This window comes from Bos indicus x Bos taurus, chromosome X (assembly GCF_003369695.1).
Source record: "Bos indicus x Bos taurus breed Angus x Brahman F1 hybrid chromosome X, Bos_hybrid_MaternalHap_v2.0, whole genome shotgun sequence".
Classification (NCBI taxonomy): Eukaryota; Metazoa; Chordata; class Mammalia; order Artiodactyla; family Bovidae; genus Bos; species Bos indicus x Bos taurus.
The window spans coordinates 12,570,124-12,587,969 of record NC_040105.1 but is presented as its reverse complement, the minus strand read 5'-3'; the positions used below and the strand labels follow the sequence as shown (position 1 = coordinate 12,587,969).

At 38.3% G+C, this 17,846-nt stretch overlaps 1 protein-coding gene across 2 annotated transcripts in view; it reads right to left on the bottom strand.

Moving 5' to 3' along the window:
- Nucleotides 1–17,846, bottom strand: part of MOSPD2 (motile sperm domain containing 2) — an 84,377-nt gene that overhangs the window by 31,360 nt on the left and 35,171 nt on the right. For both annotated transcript variants that reach the window (XM_027533289.1, XM_027533291.1), the window contains exon 8: nt 15,077–15,201. In XM_027533289.1, the coding sequence (XP_027389090.1) occupies nt 15,077–15,201 (125 nt within the window). The remainder of the gene's footprint in view (nt 1–15,076; nt 15,202–17,846) is intronic.

The following is a 17,846-nucleotide window of genomic DNA, read 5'->3' as shown; positions in this document are numbered from 1 at the left end:
ACCTTTCATGCTCTTTGTCATACTGAAATTTGGATAGCAGGCTATTTCTCCAGATAATCAATGAGAGGCAGAGCAGCAATTTTACTCCTCAACACCTAGGCTCAGAGGAGCAGAAAAAGGAAAACTGTGAGATAGTAAGTTGAGAGTTGAGTCCAGTTGCTCAGTATTACTCAGCCATTAAAAATAAGGAAATTATGCCATTTGCAGAAGTATGGATGGACCTGGGATGATCATACTAAGTGAAGTCAGTCAGAGAAAGATAAATATCATATGATATCATTTATATGCAAAATCTAAAAAAAAAAAGATACAATTGAATTTATTTACAAAACAGAAACAAGCTCATAGACTTAGAAATCAAACTTATAGTAACAAAAGGGAAAAGATGGGAGGGGAAGAATAAATTGGAAGTTTGGGACTGACATATACACACTGCTGTATTTAAAATAAATAAAGGGGAGGGGACATATGTACACCTAGGCTGATTCATGTTGATGTTTGACAGAAAACAACAAAATTCTGTAAAGCAATTATCCTTTAATTAAATAATAAATAAATTTAATAAAATACAATAAATAATGAACAAAGATCTACTGTATAGCACAGGGAACTCTACTCAATATTCTGTAATAATCTAAATAGGAAAATAACTTGAAGAATCAGTTCAGTTCAGTCGCTCAGTCGTGTCCGACTCTTTGTGACCCCATGAATCACAGCACGCCAGGCCTCCCTGTCCATCACCAGCTCCTGGAGTTCACGCAGACTCACGTCCATCGAGTTAGTGATGCCATCCAGCCATCTCATCCTCTGTCATCCCCTTCTCCTGCCCCCAATCCCTCCCAGCATCAGAGTCTTTTCCAATGAGTCAACTCTTCGCATGAGGTGGCCAAAGTACTGGAGTTTCAGCTTTAGCATCATTCCTTCCAAAGAAATCCCAGGGCTGATCTCCTTCAGAATGGACTAGTTGGATCTCCGTGCAGTCCAAGGGACTCTCAAGAGTCTTCTCCAACACCACAGTTCAAAAGCATCAATTCTTCGGCACTCAGCTTTCTTCACAGTCCAACTCTCACATCCATACATGACCACTGGAAAAACCATAGCCTTGACTAGATGGACTTTTGTTGGCAAAGTAATGTCTCTGCTTTTGAATATGCTATCTAGGTTGGTCATAACTTTCCTTCCAAGGAGTAAATGTCTTTTAATTTCATGGCTACAGTCACCATCTGCAGTGATTTTGGAGCCCCCAAAAATAAAGTCTGACACTGTTTCCACTGTTTACCCATCTATTTCCCATGAAGTAATGGGACCAGATGCCATGATCTTCGTTTTCTGAATGTTGAGCTTTAAGCCAACTTTTTCACTCTCCTCTTTTGAATAGATGTATGTATATGTATAATTGAATCACTTTGTTGTATACCTGAACTGTGGCTCAGTGGAAGAGAATCCGCCTCTAATGCAGGAGATCCAGGTTTGATCCCTGGGTTGGGAAGATCCCCTGGAGAAGGGAATGGCAACCCACTCCAGTATTCTTGCCTGGAGAATCCCATGGACAGAGAAGCCTGGTGGGCTACAGTCCATGGGGTCGCAAAAGAGTCAGATATGACTTAGCTACTAAACAATAAGAACTACTCTCTAATTTGCAGGACGTGGTGGGGGGCAGTAGTTTAGGGCTTCCCTGGTAGCTCAGCTGGTTAAGAATCTGCCTGCAATGCAGGAGACCCCAGTTTGATTCCTGGGTCAGGAAAATCCATTGGAGAAGGGATAGGCTACCCACTCTAGTATTCTTTGGCTTCCCTTGTGGCTCAGCTGGTAAAGAATCCGCTTTCAATGAGAGAGACCTGGGTTCAATCCCTGGGTTGGGAAGATCTCCTGGAGAAGGGAAAGGCTACCCACTCCAGTATTCTGGCCTGGAGAATTCCATGGACTGTATAGTCCATGGGGTCGCAAAGAGTCAGACACAACTGAGCAACTTTCATTTTCACTCTCAATAAGCACTGTAAATCAACTATACGCCAATAGAAAATAAACAATAAAGGGAAACATTTCTGAATGGCAACATAAACAAAACCCAACCAATAAATCAACCAACCACAAATTAAAAAAAAAAAAAAAAAAAACTTAAAAAACAAAGCATGTTTTAAAAGTCCGTAACTGTGAAAATATGTATTACATATAATAGAAACAAAAACCACTTTTTCTTAATACAGAAAAATCAACAAGAGTAACATCTCAACAAAATAAGGAATAAAGGAATGATGGAGAGTTCACAGAAAAAATAGATTGTGTTTTAAACCATTAAAAAATGCTCAACATCACTTACAATAAAAAAATGCAAATTCAAACCATAGTTAAGTATTTTTCACCTGAGACTGACAAAGATTAAAATAAGGAAAATAGGTGGTGTTGGCAAGGATGTGATTCAAGCATTCTCACACATTAAATAGGCACAATCTCTTTACAGGGAAATTGGTAACAGGTATCACAAATGAGCTATTGAAGTTTAAACTAAATGTAACAACTGACCTAATGATTTCAACTCAAGGAGTTTATCTTCTACAGATACTGCTGCTTCCATGTATTAAGAACTCGTTATAAGAATATTCACTGAATCAGTGTTAGTAATGGTAAAAGATTAGAAAATTAATGGTATTTAAAAGAGAACGTAATAATAATACATCATTAGATCCACACAATGGAATATTCTGCAATGGATTAAAGAATCTATTAGATCTCTAGCAATCAATATGGTATGACCTAAAAATAAATGATATAAAAAAAACCACAACAGAATAATATACTACATAGCATATAATGACTACATTAAAAAACAACAACAATGGACTGAGTATTTCTAGAAGAAGAAAAAACTCTGAAGCAGTGACTGCTTGGGGGAATTGGAGTCGCAGTGATTTGGAAAAGGAGACATACTTTTAATTTTCATTGTGCTGTTGTAATTTTCAGTCTTTCATATTATTTCCTTTATTTAAGGAAGTGTGTATGTATTTAGGGGAAAAGTGTACTTTAATGAACAGTAGTCCTATTACTTTTATAACTGCAATTCTGAGGAAATAAATCTCCAACAACAGAGAAGGGAAATAAAATATCTTTTTCTACCCATAAAAATAAAATTAATCGCATGTAGTAAAAACTAGTTTTAAGAAACAACTGTATTGGCAAATTATTTAACAGAACAAACCAATCAAATAGTTATTTTAACCAAGGGTAGTATCTGAAATGAAACATACTTTTTGAAATGAACCATACTTTGTTTTTCTAGGTTTAAAAGTGAAATATAAAGCCTCAGTAGAGGAAAGCAGGAAACATGAAGTTTAAAATAGTGCTTCGGGGGGAGGAGTCAAGATGGCAGAGTAGGAGGACATGGAGCTCACCTCTTCCCACAAATACATCAAGAATACACCTATAACTGGAACAATTTTCAGAGTACATGCTGAACACTAGAAGAGGACTTTGGGCAGCTGAAAGGACAACAAAGATCTCTGCATAACCAGGGAGAAAGAAAGAAAGAAAGAAAAAACAGGAAGCTGAATGGGATCTTGCACCCCAAGGAGGGAGGTGCAAGAGAAGAGAGGGTCCTGTACCTGGGGAAGCCCCCTCATTGGCAGGGCTATTACCTGGGACAGAAGAGGAGTTAGAGAACACAGCAACCAGTCTGTGGCAGGCAGGACAGAGTGAGACCTCCACGGGTGGTCCATGCCACAACCCTGTGCACCCCAGCCTGAGATGTGTTTGCAGATGCAAACAGGCTGGATGCTGGAACGTTGGGTCTGGAGAGAGCAGGCCTGGGGAAAGCCTGCTGCCCGTGGTGACGAGAAATCCTGAAGGGATAGGAGGGTGGAGCTCTACAACCAGGAATATTTGTGGAAGAAGCCTGGGACGCCATAGAAGCAAAGTGCCATTGTTCAGAGGCATGTAAAGGGTGAGGCTGTCACTGCAGGCTCTTTCAACATGTGTTGATCTTTGCCTTGGTGGACTCCAGGAGGGGCTACCTCCCTGGTGGTCCACATACCCTGACCACTGCCCCAGCAGTCTACTACCTGAGCAGGCTCCACAGGGCTGGGGGAAGACAGATCCTTCGCTCTTGGAGAGTACATACAGGTCTCAAAAACTGGGCCCCAGGGCAAAGCAATGATTCCATAAGAGTCTAGACCTACTTATGGGTCTTGGATAGTCTCCTGGTGAGGTGCAAGTTGGCTGTGGCTCCCTATGGAGGCAAGAATACTGGTGGCAGAGGCCTCAGGGAATATTGATGGGTATGAGCTTTCCCAGAGGGAGGTCTCCATTTTGGCACCAAGACCTGGCCTTATCCAACAGTCTGCAGGTTCCAGAGCTGAAATACTTCAGGCCAAACAATCAACAAGACAGGAACACAGCGCCACCCAGCATCAGACAGGCTGCCTCAAGTCATACTGAGCTCAAGTGAAGTTAAGTGAAAGTCGCTCAGTCATGTCCAACTCTTTGTGACCCCATGGACTATACAGTCCATGGAATTCTCCAGGCCAGAATACTGGAGTGGGTAGCCATTCCCTTCTCCAGGGGATCTTCCCAACCCAGGGATTGAACCCAGGTCTCCCACATTGAAAGCAGATTCTTTACCAGCTGAGCCACACAGGAAGCCAAAGAATACTAGAGTGGGTAGCCTATCCCTTCTCCAATGGATCTTCCCGACCCAAGAATCAAACTGGGGTCTCCTGCACTGCAGGCAGATTCTTAACCAGCTGAGCTACCAGGGAAGCCCTTACTGAGCTCAAAGACGCCTCTAAACACACCCCTTGACATGGCCCCACCCACTGAGGGCAGGCACCAGAAACAAGAAGAACTAGGATCCTGCAGCCTGCACAAACACGACAAGCACAGAAGGTTAGACAAAGTAAGATGACACAGAAATATGTTTCAGATGAAGGAACAATGTAAAAACCCACAAGAACAACTAAATGAAGAGGAAATAGGCAATCAAGCTGAAAAAGAATTCAGAGTAATGATAGTAAAGATGATCCAAAATCTTGGGAAAAGAATGGAGGCACAGACCGAGAGGATATAAGAAATGTTTAACAAAGAGATAAAAGATTAAGAGAATGAAGAATTAGAGATAAAGAATTCAATAACTGGGACCTCCCTAATGGTGCAGTGGATAGGAATCCACCTGCCAATGGAGACAATATGAGTTCAATCCCTGGTTGGGGAAGATTCCACATGCCAGGGAGCAGCTAAGCCCATGTGCCAAAACTACTGAAGCTGGTGCACTCTAGAGGCTGCGAGCAACAAGTACTGAGCCTATGTGCCACAACTACCGAAGCCTGTGTGCCTAGAGCCTGTGTTCTGTAACAAGAGAAGCCACCATGATGAGAAGCCCATGTACTGCAATTAAGAGTAGCTCCCCCTTACTGCAACTAGAGAAATCCCACACAGAGCAACAAAGATTCAGTGCAGCCAAAAATAAATCATAATTTTAAAAAATCTAAAAATCAAAAAACACAATACAAATTAAAAATATACTAGAAGGAATTAATAGCAGAATAACTAAGGCAGAGAATGAATAAATGAACTGGAAGACAGAGTGGTGGAAATCACAGCTGCAGAACAAACAAAAATAGAATGAAAACGATAAGAAATGAGAAAGAAAGAGGGAAGGGCCTGAGGAACTATTTGAAGAGATTACAGCCGAAATTTCCCTTGAAAAAGGAATCAGTCACCCAAGAGCACGAAGTGTAGACAGTCCCTGGCAGGATAAATCCAAGGAGGAACACCCTGAGATACATATTAATCAAACTGACAAAAATTAAAATACAGAGGAAAAAATATTGAAAGCAACAAGGGAAAAGCAATAAATAACATACAAGGGAATTCCCATAAAGTTATCCACTGATTTTTCAGCAGAAACTCTGCAGGCCAGAAGAGACTAGCATGATATATTCAAACTGACAAAAGGGAGAAAATCTCCAACCAAAAACATTCTAACCAGCAAGGCTCTTGTTCAGACTCCACAAAGAAATGAAAAGCATTACAGACAAGCAAAAGCTAAGTGAATTCAGCATCACCAGACCAGCTTTGCAACAGATGCTAAAGATACTTCTTTAGGTGTTAAAAAAAAAAAAAAGGCCACACCTAGAAATATGAAAATCTACATGGGAAAGCTTACCCGTAAACATACAGTAAAAGTAGGAAATCATCCACACACAAATATGGTATCAAAACCGGCAATTGTGAGGAGAGTACAAATGCAGAAAATGGGCAATGCATTTGAAATTAAGTGAACAGCAACTTAAAACAATGTTGTATATATATATATACATATAGATAGATAGCTATATCAAAACCTTATGGGAAGAATTCCCTGGTGGTGCGGTAGATAAAAATCTGCATGCCAATGCAGGAAACACAGGTTCAATCCCCAGCCCAGGAAGATTCCATATGCCTCTGGCAACTAATGCCCATGTTCCACAACCACTCTGTGCTCTAGAGCCCATGAGCTGTAACTATTGAGCCCACAAGCCTCAACTACTGAAGCCTGTGCACTCTAGAGCCCATGCTCTGCAATGAGAAGCCACGGCAATGAGAAGCCTGCACACTGAAACTACAGAGTAGCCCACACTCTCTGCAACTAGAGAAAGCCTGTGCACAGCAATGAAGACCCAGAGCAATCAAAATTAAATAATATTAAAGAAATGTTATGGGAAATGTGAACCAGAAAACTATAACAGATACACAAACAAAATAAAAAGCAATACAAACACTAAATCATGAGAAGAGAACAAAAAAGGAAGGAAAAAGACTTACAAAAACAACTTCAAAAGAATTTTAAAAAGTGGCAATAAGAATATACATATCAATAATTACCTTAAATGTAAATAGGTTAAATGCTCCAACTAAAAAACACAAACTGTCTGAATGGATACAAAAATAAGACTCATATATATGCTGTCTATAAGAGACCCATTTCAGACCTAGGAACACATACAGACTGAAAGTGAGAGGATGGAAAAAGATATTCTATGCAAATAGAAATGAAAAGAAAGCTGGAGTGGCAATACTCATATCAGACAAAACAGACTTTAAAGACTGTTATAAAAGACAAAGACACTACATAATGATCAAGGGATCAATCCAAGAAGATATAACAGTATAAATATATATGCACTCAACACAGAGACCCTCAATATACAAGGCAAATGCTAAGGGAAATCAACAGTAACACAATAGTGGGAGACTTTACCCTTCACTGTTCACCTGAACTATCACAATATTGTTAGTTGGCTGCTGCTGCTGCTAAGTTGCTTCAGCCGTGTCCGACTCTGTGCGACCCCATAGACGGCAGCCCACCAGGCTCCCCTGTCCCTGGGATTCTCCAGGCAAGAACACTGGAGTGGGTTGCCATTTCCTTCTCCATTAGTTGGCTATATCCCAGTAAAAAATAAAAAGTTTAACAAAAAATAGAGAATAAACAAATAAACAGAAAATAATGGGGGACTTTACATCCCACTTCCACCAATGGACAAATAATCTAGACAGAAATTCAATAAGGAACATAGGCCTTAAATGACTCATTAGACCAGATAAACCCAACTGATACTTACATAACACTCTATCTAAAAGCAGCAGAATACACTTTCTTCTCGAGTGTACATGAAACATTCTCTAGAATACATCACATCTTGGGCCACAAATCAAGCCTTGGTAAATTTAAGAAATCTGAAATCATATGAAGCATCTTTTCTGACCACAACACTGTAAGATTAGAATTAAATTACATGTAATAACTGTAAAGAAAAAAAAAACACACACACAATCACGTGAAGGCTAAACAATATGTTACTAAACCAATGGATCACTGAAGAAATCAAAGAGCGAATTAAAAAATACCTAGAGACTAATGACTCAGACACGACTGAGCGCCTTCACTTTCACTTTTCACTTTCATGCACTGGAGAAGGAAATGGCAACCCACTCCAGTGTTCTTGCCTGGAGAATCCCAGGGACAGGGGAGCCTGGTGGGCTGCCGTCCATGGGGTCTCACAGGGTCGGACACGACTGAAGCGACGCAACAGAAGCAGCAGCAGAGACTAATGACAATGAAAACATGACAATCTAAAACCTATGCAAACCAACAAAAGCAATTCTAAGAGGGAAGTTTATAGCAATATGATGTTACCACAGAAAACAAGAAAAATTTCAAATAAACAACCTAAACTTACACCTAGAGCAACTAGAGAAAGAGGAACAAACAAAACCCAAAGTTAGCATAAGGAAAGAAATCATAAAGATCAGAGTCGAAAAAATGAAATGGAGACAAAACAATAGAAAAGATGAATGAAACTAAAAGCAAAAGAGACACTGATGTATAGAACAGTCTTTTGGACTCTGCTGGAGAGGGAGAGGGTGGGAAGATTTGGGAGAATGGCATTGAAACATGTATAATATCATGTATGAAACGAGTTGCCAGTCCAGGTTCGATGCAGGATACGGGAAGCTTGGGGCTGGTGCACTGGGACGACCCAGAGGGATGGTATGGGGAGGGAGGAGGGAGGAGGGTTCAGGATGGGGAACACATGTATACCTGTGGCAGATTCATTTTGATATTTGGCAAAACTAATATAATACTGTAAAGTTTAAAAATAAAATAAAATTAAAAAAAAAAAAAGAAATAAAAGCTGGGTCTTTGAAAAGATACACAAAATTGATAAACTTTTAGCCAGACTCATCATGAAAAAAAGGGAGGGCTCAAATCAGTACAATTACAAATGAAAAAGAAATTACTATAAGCACCACAGAAATACAAAGGATCATGAGAGACTACTACTACACTAGTACAAGTGCCAATAAAACAGACAATCTAGAAGAAATGGACAAATTCTTAGAAAGGCACAACCTTCCAAGACTGAACCAGGACAAACTAGAAAATGTGAACAGACCAATAACAAGTGATATTGAAACTGTGATTTTAAAAACGCTCAACAAAGTCCAGGACCACATGACTTCAAAGGTGAATTATATCTCACATTTAGAGAAGAGTTATCACCTATTTTTCTGAAACTGCTGCAGAGGAAGGAAAACTCTCAAACACCTTCTAAAAGGTTTTCATCACTCTGGTATCAAAATCAGACAGAGCACAAAAAAAGAAAATTATAGGTCAATATCACAGATAAACAGACGCAAAAATCCTCAACAAAATACTAGCAAACTAAATCCAACAATACATCATGATCAAGTGGGATTTATCCCAGGGATGCAAGGATTCTTCAATGCAAGCCAATTAATTAGTGTTATATGCCATATTAACAAACAGAAGAATAAAAACCAAATAATTATCTTTGTAGATGCAGAAAAGGTTTTTGACAACATCATACATATTGATATTACTTTAAATGTAAATAGATTAAATGCACCAACCAAAAGACATACACTGGCTGGGTGGATGAAAACATGTGCATGTACGCACTTCTACTTACCACATCACTCTGCTTGACCACCCCCCCCCCGCCCCCGCCAAATTGTATGTAATTATTTTATATTGTTAAGTTAATCATGTTCCCATTATGGCTTGCAATTGTAATTAACTTTTATTTTTTGTCTGGCTATTGACTGTGAAAACTGATAAACATCTTTTACTTTTGTGATTGTATTACTCACTTAATACCACTATATCATGATTGGTACAGAAAAATAATAGACCTCTATATCACCAAAACTCAGGAGCAGTTCTCCTGGGTTCCTTTACCCTACTGCTCTCCACCTGGGTGCCCTTTCCCAATAAAATCTCTTGCTTTGTCAGCACATGTGTCTTCTTGGACAATTCATTTCTGAGTGTTAGACAAGAGCCCAGTTTTGGGCCCTGGAAGGGGTCTGCCTTCCTGCAACAAATGGCGACTCTGGTGGGATTCTTCTTCGCTGAGACTGACATCCTGACCACTCGGGGTACTCAGGGGCCAGCTTGCCTGCCAATGGACCAGACCTAGCGGCCGCAACTGGAACCCTTTTGTCCCTGGTCTCCTCCTGACATGGACAACTGGCCAGAGTGCCCCGACCAGGTAAGGAACAAGAGACTTTACTGACTTCTCTCCCCTTCCCTCTCTTTTTCCTTTCCTTAACCCTTCCTATCCTTCCCCGTTTTTCTAATCCCCCGGTCCTGGATGCAGGAATCTGGTCGAAGGGCCCTCAGCCTGAACTGAGGATAGGAGACTGATCACCTCCTCTTGGCAGAGAACTCGAATTCTGGTTCTGATTTCTGGTAGGGCCGAGTTCCAGTCCTCCCTTCTCTAGAGGCCCTGGGAAAAGTCCCATAACGCCTGGGTATCTGTAGGTGGCAGGAGACGTCTGTAAGGCCACCCCTTTCGCCCCCGTCTTCCGCCTCCTCCCCCTTCTTCTTTCAACCTGGCTTCCTTTCCTCCCTTTGAAATCTTTGATGTTAGTATTCTTGTATTTAAGGGCTTCCCTGGTGGCGCAGAGGTTAAAGCATCTGCCTGCAATGTGGGAGACCTGGGTTCCATCCCTGGGTCAGGAAGATCCCCTGGAGAAGGAAATGGCAACCCACTCCAGTATTCTTGCCTGGAGAATCCCATGGACAGAGGAGCTTGGTGGGCTACTGTCCATGGGTCGCAAGGAGTCAGACACGACTGAGCGACTTTCACTTCACTTTCACTTCACATATCACCAAAACTAGGATCTAACAGAAAAAACTTGTAATCACTTTTTAAAATCCAGATGCATATCAGAATTATCTTGAAACTTTTTGAAAAATACAAATGCTCAGGTATTTCTTTTTCTCTCCAGAGCTCCAGATATGTTTCTAATGAGCAGTCATGTTTAAGAACAACTTGACTATATGATCTTTTAGTTTTATCTAGTATATTTCACTTTTTCTATTTCATATTCAGGGCTTCCATTTCATTTAGTATATGTTCTCTAATTTTTGGATCTCTTTTTTTTTGTATACTCTTTCTCAAGCCTTTATCAAGTGTAGTAGAAAAACTTTAGTATACACATATGTAAATGTATAATATATATATATATTTTAGAAAACTTATGAATTTTTGCCTAAAATATTATGATATTTTGGTTAATCAATGAATATAGTAAAGTTGCAGGATATAAAATCAACACACAGAAATCCCTTGCATTCCTATACACTAATAATGAGAAAATAGAAAGAGAAATTAAGAAAACAATTCCATTCACCATTGCAATGAAAAGAATAAAATACTTAGGAATATATCTACCTAAAGAAACAAAAGACCTATATATAGAAAACTATAAAACACTGGTGAAAGAAATCAAAGAGGACACTAATAGATGGAGAAATATACTGTGTTCATGGATTGGAAGAATCAATATAGTGAAAATGAATATACTACCCAAAGCAATCTATAGATTCAATGCAATTCCTATCAAGCTACCAACAGTATTTTTCACAGAGCTAGAACAAATAATTTCACAATTTGTATGGAAATACAAAAAACCTCGAATAGCCAAAGCAATCTTGGGAAAGAAGAATGGAACTAGAGGGATCAACCTGCCTGACTTCAGGCTCTATTACAAAGCCACAGTCATCAAGACAGTATGGTACTGGCACAAAGACAGAAATATAGATCAATGGAACAAAACAGAAAGCCCAGAGATAAATCCATGCACCTATGGACACCTTATCTTTGACAAAGGAGGCAAGAATATACAATGGATTAAAGACAATCTCTTTAACAAGTGGTGCTGGGAAATCTGGTCAACCACTTGTAAAAGAACGAAACTAGAGCACTTTCTAACACCATACACAAAAATAAACTCAAAATGGATTAAAGATCTAAACGTAAGACCAGAAACTATAAAACTCCTAGAGGAGAACATAGGCAAAACACTCTCTGACATACATCACAGCAGGATCCTCTATGACACACCTCCCAGAATATTGGAAATAAAAGCAAAAGTAAACAAATGGGACCTAATTAAACTTAAAAGCTTTTGCACAACAATGGAAACTATAAGCAAGGTGAAAAGACAGCCTTCAGAATGGGAGAAAATAATAGCAAATGAAGCAACTGACAAAGAATTAATCTCAAAAATATACAGGCAACTCCTGCAGCTCAATTCCAGAAAAATAAACGACCCAAACAAAAAATGGGCCAAAGAACTAAACAGACATTTCTCCAAAGAAGCCATACAACAAACATGAAAAGATGCTCAACATCACTCATTATCAGAGAAATGCAAATCTAAACCACAATGAGGTACCATTTCATGCCAGTCAGAATGGCTGCTATCCAAAAGTCTACAAGCAAAAAATGCTGGAGAGGGTGTGGAGAAAAGGGAACCCTCTTACACTGTTGGTGGGAATGCAAACTAGTACAGCCACTATGGAGAACAGTGTGGAGATTCCTTAAAAAACTGGAAATAGAACTGCCTTGTGACCCAGAAATCCCACTGCTGGGCATACACACTGAAGAAACCAGAATTGAAAGAGACATGTGTACCCCAATGTTCATCGCAGCACTGTTTATAATAGCCAGGACATGGAAGCAACCTAGATGTCCATCAGCAGACGAATGGATAAGAATGCTGTGGTACATATACATAATGGAGTATTACTCAGCCATTAAAAAGAATACATTTGAATCAGTTCTAATGAGGTAGATGAAACTGGAGCCTATTATACAGAGTGAAGTAAGCCAGAAAGAAAAACACCAATACAGTATACTAATGCATATATATGGAATTTAGAAAGATGGTAACGATAACCCTGTATGTGAGACAGCAAAAGAGACACAGATGTACAGAACAGTCTTCTGGACTCTGTGGGAGAGGGTAAGGGTGGGATCATTTGGGAGAATGGCATTGAAACATGTATATTATCATATGTGAAACCAATCACCGGTCCAGGTTCAATGCATGATATAGGATGCTTGGGGCTGGTGCACTGGGATGACCCAGAGGGATGGGATGGGGAGAGAGGTGGGAGGGGGGTTCATGATGTGGAACACATGTACACCCATGGCGGATTCATGTCAATGTATGGCAAAACCAATACAATATTGTAAAGCAATTAGCCTCCAATTAAAAGACATAAATTTATATTAAAAAATTATGACATTTTGATTCCACCTGTTTGACTTAGTATGACTAGAATGCTAGATTTCTAATTAAAAAATAGATATGCAATAAGCAACAAAGTTTTACTGTATAGCATATGGAACTATAGTCAATATCTTCTAATAACCTATGATAGAAAATAATTTCAAAAATAATATATGTGTATTTGTATAACTGAATCACCTTGCTGTGCACCCAAAATACTATAAGTCAACTATTTAAAATGGCAAAGTTCAACAATGCAAAACTGCAATTACTTTTGCACCAACCTAATAACAACAACCTACTATATAGAACAGGGAACTCAACACTCTGCAATAACCTATATGGGAAAAGAATCTGAAACAGGGTGGATATATGTACAACTGATTCATTCATTTTGATGTACATCTGAAACTGACAATAAAAGTTAAAAAAAATACAGAAATCAATATTTAGGGGAAGAAAAAGAAACATCTTTGAAACCATCTTTAATGACCATCATTCAGTAACAAGAGACTTTTCATTTGGTTTTTCAGATGTCTAGGAATCAAGATACTCATTACCAGTTTAAAGTTCAGTTTGGCTGAAGAAATAATTGTGCATGTCTCTATATGAAAAAATTTCTATTTTTGTTACCCTCATCCCACCCAATTTCCTTTGCAGTGAGTTGAAGTGTTGTGGAGTTCTCTGTAGGACTACGTCCAGTTGTGACAGTCTGGAAACAGTCTCAGACATAAGGATATAAATATTTTATATCTTTTGAAATAAATTTGAGTCTCAGTTCATAAGTATTATCTAGGGACCTCATACTATTCTTCCTTTCTTTTCTTAAAATCATCCTTAGCTGGTTGCCAAAAGCTGCTGAGAACTTTCTGTATAATATACCACTCTCGTGGAGAGTCAATTTTGGTTCAGATACTTTATCCAGTCTTTCATAGGTTCCATATGTATTGTACAAACAAAAGGTTGATAACTTCCCCCCAAAATTACCAATTCAAGGTTTTTTTCTAATGAAAGAAAACATAGAAAAGGATACACAAAAACTTTTCATTTTGCTACTCCTTTGAGTCTAGTTGAATGTAGTTTTGCCAGTGCAAAGCAGATTGCAAAAATCAAATAACTGAAGTATTATCAATCAAATTAACCTAAAGCATACAAAATCCATAGGTTTCACAGTTTATTAAAAAAAAGTCATTATCCAATTATGTTTCATTGCCATGGAGTACTAAAAATTTAACACATAGCTACTTACTTCTGGTCTCTTATTTGTAAGTAGCAAGATCATTTCCAAAAAATATTATAGTATATATTAACTTTTAAATTAAAAACTGTTCAACAGTAAATAACTGAAATCAAACTAAAGAGACAACAAAAGGCAATTAAGTGATTTAGTGTCATCCATTATACAATTTATGGGTCATCTCTAGACAGTAGAATACTATGCAGCCACGAATAAGAATAAGACAGCTTATCACATAATGATTTTGAGTGATTTCTAAGAGATTTTATGAAGCAAAAAGCAGCACACACAATAGTGTATAAATACACTACTTGGTTAAAACCACATTGGGAGGGAAAAAGAATTATATATATATGAATACTATAGTTGTTTATATATTACATATTTAGTATAGTTTTTTTATATAGGTAACACAGATCCCTGGAAATTAAAAAAAAAAAGAAATTAAACTAGAGAGGAGAACAGGATGGTAGCCACATCAGTACAAAGACTTTTTACTGAATACTTGTTTCTGAATACTTTACTGAGTTATCTTTCAGTTTAAAATCATATAAAAACTTGACCTATTCAAAAATAATTTAACAACTCAAAATTTTTAATTAAAAAATGTCTATAACCCTGGTTGCTGTTTTAGAGTATTTATAATTTTTCTTAGGATGTTTAGATATTGCTTTTCTGTTTCTGTTGAGGAAAGAATACAGCCTCATGCATGTGTCATGACCCAGTCTTATTTTAAAAACAGGTTTTAGGTACTGTACTTACAGTTCCACCCATGTGAGGAGGCAGGTATTCTACACTGACATAGTCTTGGATGTCATTTTTACTCGTAAACTTCAACAAACTCACTGCTTCTGGACCAAGCCAGGTTTTCACAATTTTGAAAGCAGCTGAAGAAAAAGACAATCACTGTATTAAATTCCTTTCATTCTTTCTCGATTTACTTACCGTATGTGCTAATGTAGGTCCTCTGAGATTAATTTGGGCTAAAATATGTTAATATGTATTTTTCCATGGCATGATAGTTATATTCACATTCTCTAACCCCTTACGGCAGAAAGTGAAAAAGAACTAAAGAGTCTCCTGATGAAAGTGAAAGAGGAGAGTGAAAAAGTTGGCTTAAAATTCAACATTCCAAAAACTAAGATCATGACATCTGGTCCCATCACTTTATGGCAGATAGATGGGGAAACAATGCAAACAGTGAGAGACTATTTTTTTGAGCTCCAAAATCACTGCAGATGGTGACTGCCGTCATGAAATTAAAAGATGCTTGCTCCTTGGAAGAAAAGCGATGACCAACTTAGACAGCATATTAAAAAGCAGAGACATTACTTGCTAACAAAGGTCTCTAGTCAAAGCTGTGGTTTTTCCAGTGGTCATGTATGGATGTGAGAATTGGACTATAAAGAAAGCTGAATGCCGAAGAATTGATGTTTTGAACTGTGGTGTTGGAGAAGGCTCTTGAGAGTCCTTTGGACTGCAAGGAGATCCAACCAGTCCATCCTGAAGGAAATCAGTCCTGAATATTCATTGGAAGGACCGATGCTGAAGCTGAAACCCCAATACTTTGGCCACCTGATGCGAAGAACTGACTCATTGGAAAAGACCCTGATGCTGGGAAAGATTGAAGGTGTGAGGAGAAGGGGATGACAGAGGATGAGATGGTTGGATGGAATCACTGACTCAATGGACATGAGTTTGAGCAAGCTCCAGGAGTTGGTGATGGACAGGCAAGCCTGGCATGCTGCAGTCCATGGGGCCGCAAAGTTGGACACGACTGAGCAACTGAACTGAACTGAATCCCTGTAGGCATTTATACTTTAACTGTGCCTTATGGGTTTCAAATGTTCCAGGAAGATTCTGGAGGATTAAATTATCTTGATGTTCATTAACAAACTTATGGTTTTGGCCTCTGAACAAATCCATCAATGATCCCAACTTCTAAGATTTCCAGACAATGAATCAAACTGCATTGTGATTCACTACTTGTACAATAATATGGGAAGAGTCATTTGCCTTATGCTTCTCTGATAAATCCCCAATCTGAAAAATCTTCTAAAATGGGAAGTCAGGAAGAGAAAGAAAAAGCCCTTCTCTTATGTGTGTGAGCCAGACCCAGACTTTCCACCCTAGACTTTCCACCCTAATCTTAAACTTCTGTGCCTTTCTCCTAAGCCCTGCAGCTTAAGAGTTATGACGATATTATAGAATCTCCAAGAATAAAATTATCAAACACAGCCATTCAGTAACTACAGTTTTGTTCTATCATGCCATTTTGATAAACTTTTTAACCTTCTTTCCATCATGAGTTCCTAAGCACATTTTAATGGAATTAAAAGAGAAATCCTGAATTACATTTGCAAAAGCGTCAATGAAAAAGTCAGGAAATAAAACAGCATGATAATGAACATTAAACAGTAGTTCAAAAAACTGCATTTTTACTTTGGCTAATTATGTTTAAAATTTTCTACATAACATTTACATTTTCATTAATTTCAATTAAAAAAGTCTGAGTTGGCATGTTTGAAGCTAGTACTTGAAAGTAACTGAAGTGCTAAAGCTGATTTTTATAACAGCTTTTATTGAGATAAAATTTACATACCATAAAATTCACTTTTTAAACGTATACTCATCAATGATTTTTCTTTAGTATACTCACAGAGTTGTGGAACTCATCACCACTATCTAATTTTGGAACATTTTCATCACCCAAAAAGAAATCACCACCCATGGGCAATCTCTCATCTTCCTTTCTCCCTGACAACCATTAATCTAGTTTCTGTCTTTATGGATTTGCCCATTTTTATAACTGTGTTTTTATAAATATGAGTTTTTATTTCCTACTAGCTTTGTTCACTCAGCATGTTTTTAAGGATCATCTGTAATGGAGCATGTATCATATTTAATTCCTTTTTATGGCTGAATAATTTTTCATTTTATGGTTATATAACATCTGTTTATTTGCTGTTTATTAGCATTTGTTATTATCAATAACCTCAGATACACAGATGATACCAAGGCAGAAAGTGAAGAAGAACTAAAGAGCCTCTTGATGAAAGTGAAAGAGGAGAGTGAAAAAGTTGGCTTAAAACTCAATATTCAAAAACAAAGATCATGGCATCTGGTCCTGTCACTCCATGGCAAATAGCTGGGAAAACAATGGAAACAGTGACAAACTTTATTTTCTTGGGCTCCAAAATCACTGCAGATGGTGACTGCAGCCATGAAAGTAAAAGCTGCTTGGTCCTTGGAAGAAAAGGTGTAACCAACCTAGACAGCATATTAAAAAGCAGAGAAACATTACTTGCTGACAAAGATTTCTAGTCAAAGCTGTGGTTTTTCCAGTAGTCAAGTATGGATGTGAGAATTGGACTATAAGGAAAGCTGAATGCCGAAGAATTGATGCTTTTGAACTGTGGTGTTGGAGAAGACCCTTGAGTCCCTTGGACTGCAAGGAGATCCAACCAGTCCATCCTGAAGGAAATCAGTCCTGAATATTCATTGGAAGAACTAATGCTGAAGCTGAAACTCA